General features: G+C 44.3%; 3 protein-coding genes across 3 annotated transcripts; 1 reads left to right on the forward strand and 2 right to left on the reverse strand.

Annotated features, from left to right (window-relative positions):
* Nucleotides 1-846: 846 nt before the first annotated feature.
* LOC149308090 (anaphase-promoting complex subunit CDC26-like) lies at nt 847-2,583 on the reverse strand. Its single transcript, XM_089535067.1, has 2 exons — nt 2,466-2,583; nt 847-1,287 (listed from the first exon to the last, which is right to left on the reverse strand). The coding sequence occupies exons 1-2, from the start codon at nt 2,544-2,546 to the stop codon at nt 1,114-1,116; spliced, it is 255 nt and encodes an 84-aa protein (XP_089391193.1). The 5' UTR covers nt 2,547-2,583; the 3' UTR covers nt 847-1,113.
* A 177-nt stretch (nt 2,584-2,760) lies between these two features.
* PRPF4 (pre-mRNA splicing tri-snRNP complex factor PRPF4) lies at nt 2,761-11,075 on the forward strand. Its single transcript, XM_089535065.1, has 14 exons — nt 2,761-2,848; nt 3,089-3,266; nt 3,904-4,090; nt 4,173-4,260; nt 4,812-4,891; nt 5,130-5,223; nt 5,604-5,698; nt 6,381-6,439; nt 6,790-6,913; nt 8,007-8,096; nt 8,553-8,675; nt 9,585-9,692; nt 9,792-9,910; nt 10,377-11,075. The coding sequence occupies exons 1-14, from the start codon at nt 2,825-2,827 to the stop codon at nt 10,568-10,570; spliced, it is 1,563 nt and encodes a 520-aa protein (XP_089391191.1). The 5' UTR covers nt 2,761-2,824; the 3' UTR covers nt 10,571-11,075.
* A 28-nt stretch (nt 11,076-11,103) lies between these two features.
* RNF183 (ring finger protein 183) lies at nt 11,104-13,612 on the reverse strand. The gene is made up of 2 exons (XM_089535066.1): nt 13,409-13,612; nt 11,104-12,618 (listed from the first exon to the last, which is right to left on the reverse strand). The coding sequence occupies exon 2, from the start codon at nt 12,480-12,482 to the stop codon at nt 11,919-11,921; it is 564 nt and encodes a 187-aa protein (XP_089391192.1). The 5' UTR covers nt 12,483-12,618; nt 13,409-13,612; the 3' UTR covers nt 11,104-11,918.
* Between the last annotated feature and the right edge of the window lie 775 nt (nt 13,613-14,387).

The raw sequence follows: 14,387 nt of genomic DNA on the forward strand, positions 1-14,387 counted from the left end.
ATGTATCTTACTGGTATGTTGCATGGACTCTTTCAAAGCTGCTCTGTGTTACAGCACCAGGCAATTCCAATATCATACAAGAACTACCATGAAAGGAAGCCTCTGGCATTTTAGTTTTTAAAATCCCATCACATTTCACTGCACTGTTATCAAGAATTGTAGGTGTACATAGAAGAAGCAAGCTCTTGACACTGGTTTCTATATGTATATTTACCACATTTATATGCTGCTTTTTGGCCATTGGGTTCAAGCTGCATTCCCAATAATGAAGTCAAACAACCAGTTCACTTTAGAATGGTCCTTATTTTCTCACCTCTTCCTGAAATGCAAACTGTATAGCGATAAAGACAAAGATAAATTAACAAAGCCTCTGACACAGAAGGTTCTTTTTATGCCCATCCAGCCCCCATTTCTCCTCCTCTGTTGAACTTTTTTTAAATACAATCAGCATTGGAAGGAAGGTGAACAGCAAAACAGAGAAAGCAGGTAAGCCTGCCTCACTAGCTTGTTGTTGTTGGGTGCCTTAAAGTCATTTCTGACCTATGGCAACCCTAAGGCAGTTATAGGGTTTTCTTGGCTAAGCTGGGATTCGATCCCTAGTCTCCTAGTCCAAGACCGAAGCCACTACCCCTCACTGGCTCCCACCTCAGCAGCTATACCCAGCATATTAAAACAAAAACACCAACCCACAGGTCTATGGGTTTAGCCACCAAAGTGGAAATCATAAGAGAAGTGGAAAATCCTATGTATAAAATCCATGTAATTCTGGCCACATCTCAGTGTTGAGATTTTAATTCCACCCATAAGATTCAAAACATCTCATCCAAAAAAATGTGATTTATAAACTTTTAAAAAAGGAAAAGAACACCACACTTTTATTTAAGATACATCAGCTAAAGAGATTGCAAGAGGGAAAAAGCCCCAAGTGGAACAAAAATGCCATAGAGTTTGGGAGAAGAGTCTCTGGTTTGCCAGAGGAATTACTTCCTTTAATGCCAAGAGAAGGCAGGCCCATTCCTCTTGGCTGCTTCCAGATGAACTTCTTACAGACTCAAAGGAATTCCTCCTTTGCCCAAACCTTGTGGATGCTAGCAAAACGACTGTCCTTTGGCCCTAGAACTCAAAGTTCCCAAACTGAGAGGAACGATTGTTGGGTTTGGGTTGCGGTTTGTAGCCGATCCGATCGTGGATCATCTGTTCTCGGTTCTTGTCGTTGTTTAGTCCCAGGGCTCCCTCGCCGTCGCTGGCGCCCACCACATCCACCTCTTCACGCTGCTTCTTACGGCTCTGTGAAGGCAAAAAGGAACCATGAGACTAATTTCAAAGGACACGATGCTGGGTAAAGGCTTTGCCACTTTTAAGTGTCAAGATCTTTCCATGGGGAGTTAATTCGCTGCCCTTAGCAATGCAGAGAAGGTCCAAGCACAGGGCAAAAACCAGAGACTTAGGTTGCATCCAGAGTGCATGAATAATGCCGTTTGACCCTGCCTGAACTGCCATGACTCAGCGCTGTGGAATTCTGGGAACTGTAGTTTGGAGAGGCATTTACCCTTTTCTTCCAGAGACCTTTGGTGCCCCAACAAACTACAAATCCCCAAACTGCACAGCATGGAGCCATGGCAGCTCAAGCGGAGCCAACCCACATCAATTCTAGAGTGCAGCTTTTGTGAGATCTTTCATGAAGGAGCTCTAGTGCCCCAGCGGACTACAGATCCCAGGATTCCACAGCATGGAGCCACGGCACTTAAAACCGTGTCAGACTGCATCAATTCTGCAGTCTAAACAACAACAACAACAATGTTGTTTATAACACGCTTTCCACCAAAGAGCAGAACATTAAACACAGGAGGCACTAAAGCAAATGGCAGTACTTGCCCATAAGGAAACATTGCAGAATACTTGCCCATAGGGAAACATAGGGGAATACATAGGGAATATTTGCCCATAGGGATACATAGGGGAATACATAGGGAATACTTGCCCATAGGGGAATACATAGGGAATACTTGCCCATAGGGATACATAGGGGAATATTTGCCCATAGGGAATATTTGCCCACAAGGATACATAGGGGAATCATGGGGGATATTTGCCCATAGGGATACATAGGGGAATATTTGCCCATAAGAAAACATAGGAGAATACATAGGGGAATATTTGCCTATAGGGAAACATTGGGCAATCATTTTGCTATGATTCCCTATGGGCAAGTACTTGTCCTTTGTTTTATTACGTCCCATAAAACACACAAAATCAAAACATACAATAGCAAAATGATATATAATTGTGTGACAATACACAAGACAAGTAGATATACTATGAGACATGTGTGAGTTTCTGCCAGGGAGCTCTAGCGCCCCAGCAAACTACAGATCCCAGAATTCCACAGCCTGGAGCCATGGCAGCTAAAGCGGTGTCAAAGCGGATTATTTCGGCCGTGTGGCCGCAGCGCTAAAGCCACCTGCCTCGAGCTCCTTCCGGGCGCCTTCGAACTCCTCGATGTCGTCCAGCTTCAGCTCCAGCCGCGTCGGCTTCCTCCGAAGCATCTTGGCAGCAACGAAGGAGGGCGCATGCGCAGCGACGGCCACGCCCACCGCCTTCAAGCGCGTAAGCCACGCCCCGAATCTAAAGAAACCCGGAAGCGCTAGCCAAAACACCACGCCCACTTCGCGACCATAGAGTTTGCCTGAAAATCCTAGAGCGGCGCAGCATGAATAGAACGGAAGGACGTGATTGGCTGACAGTCAGTTAATGCCCCGGAAGTATTTCTGAGGGTCCATTGTGGAGGTTTTCTTGAGTGCAGGGAAGACGTCCGAGCAACTTAATGGCTGCCTCGAGGGGCCCAGCAGTAAGCATTAATGATTACAGCCTTATTAATGTTTGTCCTATATATGTATGGTTTATATATGGTTTTGTATATATGTATGGTTTGTAGTTCTGTAAGACCCTGTGAAACTACCAATCCCAGGATTCCACAGCTGGGAACTACAGCACCTAAAGCAGTTTCAGGCTCCATTATTCGTACAGTGCGTATGCTCTCTTCTGCGGGACCTAAAGGCACATTTCATGCTGAGTTTCCTCTTTGCAGCTGGGAAAGACAAAGGCTTCGGATGACGGAGATGGCCCTCCTGCCAAGAAGGGCCCCATTTTCTATGGGAGCCTGGAGGAGAAGGAGCGTGAGCGCATCCTCAAAGGGGAGTCCGGGATGATGGGCAAGGATGCGGTCAAGGCGGCGATTGAGGCCGGAAACATCAATGTCACCAGCGGTAAGACAAAGCAGGGACACTTCCATGGATGGAGGTTTCATAGCCTTCTTTGGAATGCTTACCATTCATTCTTCACCAAATGTTGTCGTAATGAGCTTGGCTTTTGCCAGCAGACATAGGGTTCATGGAGTCCTCCTGGACCTCATGGCCAAACGTTAACAGCTGCCCAATGGCATGGAAAAGTGGCTTTTCTCCCCCGATTCTGAGGATGCAGAAGATATGAAGACTGAGAACGGACTGCAGGTGGATTTTTGTTGCTTGCACAGTTCTTATAGTTGCTGGGGATTGGGGACATGAGCCCTGCTTGCACACTTTGATTTTCTTCATTTGCTCTTATGACAATAGCATTTGCATTTCTGTACTGCTTAGCAGTGAACTCAGCACTCTCTCAGCAGTTGACAATGTGAAGTCGAAGGCTTTCACCGCCAGCATCCATACCTCTTTGTGGGTTTTTCAGGCTGTCTCCATCCAGGAGGGAGAAGGGTGGCTTGAGACCTACCACTTCTAATCTTTCCTTGCAGCTCAGCTGCAATGAGTCAAACAGAGCCTGCCTTGTATTCTGTGAGAGTCAGATAGTGCAATTGGTTTACAGTTGGCTTACAGTTACTGTAACCACCCATCTTCCTTTTGTAATCAGGCGAGGTTTTTGACCTGGAGGAGCACATCAGCGAGCGTCAGGCAGAAGTACTGGCCGAGTTTGAGCGCCGGAAGCGGGCCAGGCAAATCAACGTTTCCACAGATGACTCGGAGGTCAAGGCCTGCTTGCGAGCCCTTGGAGAACCCATCACCCTGTTTGGAGAGGGGCCTGCAGAAAGGAGAGAAAGGTAGGCAAGATCATGCATTTGCCCCTTTATTGGTTTGACCTATAAACAACATGAGTCTAATGTTGACTTCCGTTCTTGGCAGGCTAAGGAATATTCTCTCAGTGGTTGGCACAGATGCGTTGAAGAAAACCAAAAAGGATGATGAGAAGTCCAAGAAAACCAAAGAGGAGGTAAGTGTGTTGTGAAATTGCCGTTGTTCATATTTACAGTGTTCAGGCGAAACTTTCCGGTGTGCTTTGCAGTTCTTTGTTGCTTCTTCTGTTTGCCATCTGCTATGAGAAATAAATACCGAAATAAAGGCAACATTTCTAACAAAGGTGTGCCCATTCCATGTGTTAATGTTTCCAACCATTTCAATGTCTGCCATAATCACTTGAAATTAAAACTTGATATTAATGATTAAAGACTCCCTGCAAAAACAGTTAAACAGATCTATTGAATATGAATGGAAGTAGCCAGATGGTTAAGATGAAGAATATAAAGTGCCTTCATATTTTCTTTGTGCAATATGCATTGACCCTGAAAATTAGACTTCACATGATTTGGACTGAATGATCACTGATAATCTACACCTTTTGAAAGAGCTGAAGGGCAAATTCCTTATCTAGTGCAACCCCAACCGCAGCTGAATTGAGGGCGCTTTGAAAAGGGAAGCTTGTACAGTATAGTTGCCAAATCTCATGAGAGATTTTTGTTTTCTTTGTTGCTTTGTCTCTCTCAGTATCAGCAAACCTGGTACCACGAAGGACCAAATACACTGAAGACTGCCAGGCTGTGGATCGCAAACTACTCACTCCCTCGGTAAGGAAATTGTCAGGAGAGATGTTGATGCAGGTTGATGGATGTCTTTGTATTTATTGTTTCTTTGGAGGTTGGAAGATAAAGGCTTCAGCCTTGTGCCAAAAGACAAATTGTATCTGTGAGAAGACTTGTCCCTGAGAATACCAGCAGGCTAGTTGTGAGCAAGAAAGGTAGCCATTAAGCATCTCCAGCTTAATGGTAGAGGACCTTATTACATCTGTTTTGGTTTCCATCCCAGGGCAGTAAATCGATTGGATGAAGCCCGGTTGCTCAAGGAGGTCCCTGAAGCCACACGGACATCCCAGAAACAAGAACTGCACAAATCTCTGAGGGTAGGTAGGACTGTCTGCCATGCTGAGTATCCTTCAGCAACCCAAAGGCACCAGAGACTTCAAGCTTTACATTAGCTTATGAGAAAGGAATTAATTTCCTCTCCAGTGTAGTTTAATAGTTTGAGCGTTGAACTATGACTATGACAAAGTTTCAAATCCCTGCTCAGCCATGGAAGCCCGCTGAGTGGCCTGGGGCAAGTAACACACTTGGCCGCAGAGGGTGGCAAAGGTAAACCCACTGGTGAAGCTATTATGGGGTTTTCTTGACAAGATTGTTCAGAGTGGGTTTACCTTTGCCATCCTCTGTTGCCGAGTGTGTTACATGCCCCAGGCAACTCTTTCAATCCTGATGGCAAATTCTGTTTTTTGTTTTCTTTCAGTCTTTGAATAATTTCTGTAGCCAGATCGGAGATGACCGCCCCATTTCTTTCTGCCACTTCAGTCCCAACTCAAAGCTCCTGGCTACAGCCTGTTGGTAAGAGAATAAATAGTTTTGTACCATTTACATCAACTCTCAGTCTTGCTTATTCTTTCATCTGTGCTGGAGAAATTACAAGGACTGTTAATTAATTAATTAATTAATCTACAAGATACTGAGGCTGGAATTCTTACTATTAGGCTGAAGCTGATAGTGATTTGACATATTTATTTTTTTATTTTGCTTTGTGTTCCTTTTAATCCCCAAATATTCCTGCTTCTTTGGGTTTGTGTGTCTATATAACATTACTTATTACTGTGACTGACATCCCACACCAGGATAGCATCATGTAAATCGCCACATGTGGAGTGACTCATCAATTGTGCTGCGCAACCCTTGTGTGACTGTTGATGTTTCAAAACTGAACCAAGGCACCAAAAGTAGAACTGAATGCACAATCAAATGCACCATGCCCATCCATACACAGTGTACATCCATGTGCAGTGGTACCATATATGCAACTCTGCTTCCACACCTTGAACTAAGTGCAGCCATTTCACATGAGAGAAAAACATCCACTTCTGTAGGGGAAATTATATGCATGTAAGACACTGATGGAAATCTAACTGGTGTCTTCCGTCATTAGCTGCCATGTGAAGAATAAATGGTGGGGTCAGACTGTTTGGTAAGAAACAAAAAAAAAATTCTCCCATGTGATTTCATCCCTTTCCATCCACAGGAGTGGCCTCTGCAAGCTGTGGTCAGTGCCAGACTGCAATCTCATCCACACTTTGCGAGGTATAGTGTCTCCCCTGTCCCCTTCCAGAATTGACCTGCCTTTCTCTGTTTTCATATAAAGCACTGGAATGATTGCCAGGGTGAGAATAGGAGACAGTGGGTTTTGGGAATAGCACTCTATTATTTTCTCTTTTCCCTTTTTTCTGCCATGGTTTTTGGTGAAGTGGTAGTCCTTGCTGGGAAATCATTTGCTGGTTTTAATTTCAGTAGCATTCAGCTTGCAACTAAGATTTAAGAGAGATCCTTTTTTAGCCTGATGATGGGTGCAACAGAAAAGGAGAAGGCTGTTACACGGGAGCAATCCAGGAATGACTGACTCCCTGGGTCTGGCTGTTTCTTTTCTCCCCAAGGACACAACACAAATGTTGGGGCAATTGTCTTCCATCCAAAAGCAACTGTCTCCTTGGACAAGAAGGATGTGAACTTGGCCTCTTGCGCAGCTGACGGCTCCGTCAAGCTCTGGAGTCTTGAAAGGTATGTCTGCTCTCTTGAAGTCAATGTTAGTGACATCGAACTAAGTGAAATCTAGGGTTGTTCCAAGAGAGCACATCTGGAGAAATGCGGCTGGTTTTCTTTGTGACACATCCAGAGGAGCACAGAGAAAGAGAGTAGACCCTGTCTTTAATTGCACTCATAGGGAATATATTTGTTTCTCTCCAATACTGCTTGTTGTGAGCAAGAGGCTTTAATGCTGGTACACCTATGGGCTTAGTTGTTCTAGTCTGAAAATTGGTTTTCAGTCAGGCCTTTTTCAGTCTGAAAAAATAATTGTTTTCATCTATAGAACTGGGGTCACAAATTCTACACAAAGGATGTGGAAAGTGTAAAGGGCATATGAGCAGCCACAGTTGGTCTGTACAAATGTGGAACTAGGGAAAGATGTTTGTCAAGTTGTGGTGATTTCCAAGCATGCACGACTATAAACAACCAATGATCCCCAATACATAAAGATTATTGATCCACTACAGACAGGTGCATGATGTACAAAGTAGAAATTACGCACATGGGAGAAAAAACTAAAAAATTATGGATAATCAATTTAATTTAGTGGATTCCTAAATAAACTGTCATAGAAAGTTAATAGAACAGTTCTTAATAATCAGTTTGCTAAAGTGATTGTAGTGAAGGGAAACAGCAGTGAGAATTGTCCTGAGGTGCCTGTGACTTTTTTTGTAGCCAATCTGTCAGTATCATTTATTTAAGGAGTGAGAATCATGTGGTTCTCCAGGCCTAGCCAACATACCCAGTAGTGAAGAATGCTGGGAGTTGCATACTGAAAACATCTGAAGGGTGGCATGATTCTCACCCCTTTTTTGCATGTGACTATGTTTCAATTAACAGTGGAAACAGAACACAGGGGGGCAGTGCAGTAAACAATATACATATTTTATGTTGTGAAGTAAGCAAGCTGCTAATACAGTTGTTACTAGTGAAGCAAAATTCTCCCTGCCGTATCTTGCAACAATATTTAGAAACTTTATTTCTTTTTATGACATATTATTTACCTCTTTTTGTGTAGCTTTTATTATCAGTAACTCTCAATAGGTCATCCTTGCATTTCTTTCAGCGATGAACCAGTGGCTGACATCGAAGGGCACACGGTTAGAGTGGCACGGGTAGCATGGCATCCTTCAGGCAGATTTTTGGGTACCACCTGGTAAGGATTTTTTTTTTTTTACACTCTTACTCAACGGTGTCTGTGTGTGTATTTAGTAGTAGGCTGCTCTGCTAAATCCCAGCCCAGTTTAAATGCCGAGAACCACTTATGGGAAACTGTCTTATGCTGGCTTGGCTAGAAGATTAATATTTGCTGGTAGCAGCTTTCTTGAACCAGAATTCATGGCCTTACAGATTTTGTTGGATTACAGTTCCCCTCATCCCTGCCCAGCATAGCCAGGGATTAGGAATAATGGGAGTTGCTGCTTTCCCTGCCCTGGAGGGTTAGCAAGAACAAATGCTCAAAAGCAAAGATGGGCAGATGTTGTCTCATTTCCACAGATGGGGTCAAAATAAGCAGTCCAGCCATCTACCTGAACTTCTGCAGATGGGAAAATCTTACTAGAGGAGGCGTATGAGCTCTGGTACTATCTCCTTTTTGGTTTTATGTTTGCAGCTATGACCACTCATGGCGGTTGTGGGACCTGGAGGCCCAAGAGGAGATTCTGCACCAGGAGGGCCACAGCAAAGGAGTCTATGACATTGCCTTCCATGTTGATGGTTCCCTTTCTGGCACTGGGTAGGTCTTCATGTGTGCACAGCATTATGCTCTGGAATATTCATGAGCAAGTGTCATGCAGAAAACAATGGTGATGCTCATTCTTGGCCATCTTAAAACTGGTGCTCCTACTTTTAGAAGATTCTAGTTATTGTTATTATGTGCCTTCAAGTGGGCTCTTACTTATGGCAACCTTATCCTAGTGTTTATTGGGCAAGGTGTCTTCAAAGGGGGTTTGTCATGACCTTCCTCTGAGGCTGAGAGAACATGATTTGCTCAAGGTAACCTGGACATAGATTTCCATGGCCAGGCAGTGATTTGAACACTAGTCTCAGAATCCTGGTCCAGCACCCATACCACTATACACACTAGCTCTCTTTAGAAGATCCTAGCCATGTTTTTACTTGTGTTGCCCCTCCCAAAAGCCAGGATAGAAATTCTAATATTTTGACTGTATTCATGAACGTATGCTAGAAGTTAACATAAAATCAAGATGATATTGCTGGAGTTCAACAGGAGACTTTAAGAGTTACTGCCTCATTGTTTTTCATGTGCAAATTAGTATCTGAGTATATTCATCTTCAGCTTTCTTGCAAATGTATTACTTAGATTTTTCTCTTTGCCATGTTTGATTGGCTGAATAGTTCAGATCTGGCTTCTGCCTACAAAACCTTAAAGTTAAGCTTTCCTGACAAACCTCTTGCAGACAGTGAGACAGTGATTGTACTGCAGGTGAGCTGACCTGTCTTGCTTGAATTCAGTTTTGGTTTACAGATGCAACTCTGACTACCAATTTGTAATGTTAGGGAGCCTCAGGCCATAATGAATCTGGAGAGCAATGAGACAGAGAGAGTCTTAAGTCAAATTCCATTCAGAGTGAGAACTTTGGAAGGCTGATGTATGTGTTCAGTGTGTTTCTGTTTCTTCCAGTGGCCTTGATGCATTTGGCCGTGTGTGGGACCTACGCACTGGGCGCTGTATCATGTTTTTGGAAGGTCATCTCAAAGAGATCTATGGAATTAATTTTTCCCCAAATGGGTAAGAGCCACTTGGCCATTGCTGGATGAAGTGTACATTTTAATTTTGACACATGTAAAAACAAAATGAAACTTAATTCTTCCTTCTCTCTTACTGTAGGTATCACATCGCCACTGGCAGTGGTGACAACACTTGTAAAGTGTGGGATCTCCGCCAGAGGAAATGTATCTATACCATCCCTGCCCATCAGAACCTGGTGACAGGGGTTAAGTTTGAACGTAAGTCTCAACAGCTGCCTGGGAGCTCCAGCAGAATCCAGTGGGATTATGGAGCTGGGGTTCATTGGATTGGGAGTGCTGGGACATCTTGGTTAGCTTGGGCATTTGCATCCCTAAAAATTTCCTCTGAGTTTAGTCACAATCTTCATGCTTCAGGGGAGAGTAAATTTTCCAGAAACAATAGCTTTCCATTTTGTAGTGCAAAGTATTTTAAGTGGCTTTGTCCAGAGTGAATAGAATGTTATTTCCAATCACTGATAAGGGTAGAAGGGTGGAGTTGGGATCCCTATCCCTTTTCTAGATGAGCCTCTTTTTCATGTATCTGAGAGATCAGCTCTCCCATTCTCTTGAGCATTATTATTATTATTATTATTATTATTATTATTATTATAGTTTATTTATATAGCACTGTAAGCACTCCTCTTCTTCCTCACTTAGTGTTCTCTCTCTTCCCTACTCTCACTAGCAAATCATGGCAACTTCCTGCTCACTGGAGCCTATGACAACACAGCAAAGGTCTGGACACACCCTGGCTGGTCCCCTTTGAAAACCTTGGCAGGGCACGAGGGCAAAGTGATGGGTTTGGATATCTCCCAGGATGGACAGCTGATTGCGACATGCTCTTATGACCGAACCTTTAAGCTTTGGATGGCAGAGTAAACCGGGATTCCTGCTGAACTGGCCTTTTCCAGATCCTGTAACAAAGGAAGACCCAAACTGTAACAAGCTGGGTTCACAAAGAGCCATTGCTGGCTTCCATGCTGATTCCCCACTGTGGACAGTGGCTGGCTTGCTGGAGTTCCAAGGACAGAGCCTAAAGATGTTCCATGCACCCTCATCAAACCAAGCAGAGTTTCTCTTGAGAGTATCTTTATTTTTGTATTTTCCCACATCTCTTCCTCATACATTGGGCTTTGTCTCTTCAGCCCTAGACTACCGCAACTGCAAAATAAAAAAGCCACCTCAGCAGCCAGCCAGCATGCCGGGTAATGGCTTCCCCAGCATGTATCAATTCCATACCCACCCTTGGTGGTATCTGAAGCACAAACAGAGGGCAGCTTCTTAGGTCGCTCTGCTGGTGTTTAGGATTGGGGTTCCTTCTCTGTTGGACAGAGACTGTTTTTTTAAAAAAATATTAAAGCAGGCCTTCTGCTTGAATCACAAAGAGTGTGTTCTTTGCATTTCTAATGCCTCTCCTCTTAGGCTGCTGGGAAACAAGAGTCCTCCCATTCAACTTGCATAGTTCTCCAAAGGCAGCAAATCTGATGGTGTTACGTTTGAACTGAGAGGAAAATGATATTTTTTTCAAATCCCCTTTTGGCTTCAATGCCAAGCATATCCTACGTTTAAGAGAGGCCTATAGAAACTCACTGGGTGATCTTGGGCAGGTTATACACTCTCAGCCTCAGAGGATGGCAGTGATAAATGCCCTCTAAACAAATCTTAAAAAGAAAAGCCCATGATAGGTCACCTTAAGTAAGGGACTACTTGCAGACGCATAACAACAACATAAAGCTCAGGATTTCAACAGGGGAAGCAAAGCCTGAAATTTCCTCTTCCTTTCAACCAGGATCCTAACAATTATCACATAGATGCCATCTGAAGCAATTTTCACACCTTTCAAAAAGCTGCACCTTGAATGTAAAGATGGGTCTGATTTCTGCGTAATTTGGCTCCTAGGACTATAGTGTGCCCACACTGGAAATATCTTGAGGTAGAGCAAGGTTTGGAACTTAGGTCAGTGGAGAGGAAATATAGTTTGTACAAGCTTTAGCAGTATGATAGACATTCTTGGCTATTGATGGCTTGCCACCTGCTTGTAGCAAAGGCCTTTGGCACAGCAGGAGATGTCACTTTGACATTGCTTTTGGCTTCAGTTAAGCATGTTCAGAAAGCAGATTACTACACCTGAGGCACACATAGTCTCCCCATTTCCATCAGACCCACTATGGAGTTTCTTTTCATAAATCCTTGGTTAAAACCAGAACAAAACCCCCATACTGTAGCCTCATCCCAAGCCTCCAAAGAACCGCTTGGTCCAGAAGATGGAGAAGATGAGTAGCAAAGTCAAGCTCAAGATGATGGCCATCAAGTAAGCAAAAAGGCGAAGTTGGGGGTTACGGGCACATTCCCGCAAATGAATATGGTCAGGTAGGCTGATGGTCCCTGTTTGCACTGGCTCAGGGTAGATGTCCATGCTGGGTTCTGTGCCCAAGTCAAGGGTATAAACCCTGGGTTGGCGTAGGAAGTATCTGCTTTTGTGCTGCTCCTTCAGGTACAGCTGCCTCCCTTCCAGGATGATGAGATTGGGCTCCAGATGCAGAAGATGTAAGACAGCCTCGTTGGTGGGCAACTCGGTGACAGCTTGGTTAGATAGGAGCATGGTGGGGTGGCGACAGAGGGGGCACTGCAGTCGGTTTTGGGGTAAGGATACCAGGCTCAGGTGGGCCAGGCACTCGATGCAGAAGGAGTGGTGGCACTGGAGTAGCTTGGGAGTGCGGAAGGTGTTATTGTAGGGGTTCCAGCAGACTGGGCACTCAGATGCCAGCTTTAGGGATTGCTTCTCAGCCATGCCGTGGATGGGAGATGCCAGCCTGTAGTGCCCACAAAGAAGCTTGGTTTGCTGCTTAGGAGGCACAGAAGACCAGATGGAGTCTTAGTGAATTAATTCACCATGGTGTCACCCCGTGGCATGTTACAGCACAGGCCTTTCAAAAAACACAAAGTAAGAGACGGCAAATCAGCACTTCAATATTAAAGTAAAAATAGGAGGAGTTTGCTAGGAGAAGCTGCAGCAGTTTGCTTTTGGCTGAGTCTACTGGAAAGGACAAGTTTCTGACCGCTCCCCTCTTTGCTGAGCAACTGGGTGCAAACTACTTAATGTACTATACCTTGGCAGTATGGAAAAGATCCTGGTCTATGAAATGTTTGCCTCATTGCCTCATGCCCTTCAACTACCCCAGTTTGACAGGGACAGCCTCAATCCTCTGGTGTATTTTTCCATCTGCTTTTATATGTCTCACTTTCTTTCTCTTCTTACTTTCCCCCTTTGCTCTCAGCTTACTTCAGTAAAACCAAGCTGCAGTACATACTGAGTTTAAAATGCAAAAGTAGTTTGTACTCCATTAACAGCAGGGGAGAAAAGAAAAGGGGGCAGAACCTTGCCCTTCCCAGGAGGCACAGGCAACAGCAAACTGCTGCTCCCTCTCCTAGCTTGTCCGTTCTTCCTCATTAACATCCATTGACATCTTCACCACACATCAGTGTTGCCCAGCCACCTATGTCCCATTTTTAATCTGCAAAATGTTAGAGAGTATGTTTGTCTGTCTATATTAGTGCATGTGTGTTTAGCGTAGCATGTTCTTTGCTCTTGAAAGGATGCTGACATTAAGGCTTAAGGCCATGTCACTCTTCCAGCCACAGTTCTGCCTTATAACCATCACCACCACCACTCCAAAAATAAGAGAAAGGGATGGAGGTTGCATAGTCTCATCGTACCTTTATCAGGAACAAGGCTGCTTTGCCCACTTGCAGGCAAGTACCCCAGAAGCCATGCTAGCTGCTTCCACATTCTCCTCATTCCTTCTTGCTTTTTGTTACAGTATCTGGTTTAGATTGTCCGTCTGTATGCAGGAAAACACTCCTTTTCTACAACATGGCTGATGCGAGTGCGTTTGCTCTCCTCTCTGCCATTCTCAGGGGACTTTGTCCCTTGCTCAGGGCACAGCGTTCTGCTCCGTGAGATTGGCAGGCAGATGTTGTTTACTGCCAGGAGAACTTGCCACCTAAGAAAAAGAACAGTGGCAAGCCTAACAGCATAGCATTGACTGCCATGGCAATGCCAAAGCCTTCTCATCTGAGCTGCCTTTTTTATAGTCTTCTTATCCTAGCCAGAAAGTTGTGGATCTTGAGGAAAAGGACACCTTTATTTGGAAGAGCTGGATACAGGTCTACTTTGTTAGGACAGGATAATCTGGACCGACTGAACAGTGTGTGACAAGGTGTCATTGAGAGGGGAGAACCTTTTTTTTTTCTTGGGCCGCATCCAGTTCCAGAAAACCTCTTTGGGGCATTAAGTTCCCAGATCTCAGGACCCATCCTTGCCTCAAGACGGACATCTAAATTGAAAGTTGCTACTACACCTGAACTTATGTCCCAGGAGTAAAGAGAGAGCAGGGCAGATGCCAAGCCATTTGCAAAACCATAAAAGCATATCTTTTTATTTTAAGGTATTAAAGCCCAACTAAATTGTACAGCTTGCTGAGGATCCCTCACACAAGTGAAAAACCAAATGAAAGATGCAACCATTCATAAGCCAAAGCAAAATAGTATTCTCTTTCTCAGTCTACAAACAGCATTGTGTGGTCATTGGCATCAGTTTCACATTCTGTTGAAAGAACCTAAAATGGCTCAAAATCACGGCAGAATTGCTCCATGTCCTCTGTTGTGTGCCTTCAAGTCGTTTCTGACCAATGGC

Source organism: Sceloporus occidentalis, unplaced genomic scaffold (assembly GCF_023333645.1).
Source record: "Sceloporus occidentalis isolate IW3139 unplaced genomic scaffold, rSceOcc1.0.p SCAF_8, whole genome shotgun sequence".
NCBI classification, from domain to species: Eukaryota; Metazoa; Chordata; class Lepidosauria; order Squamata; family Phrynosomatidae; genus Sceloporus; species Sceloporus occidentalis.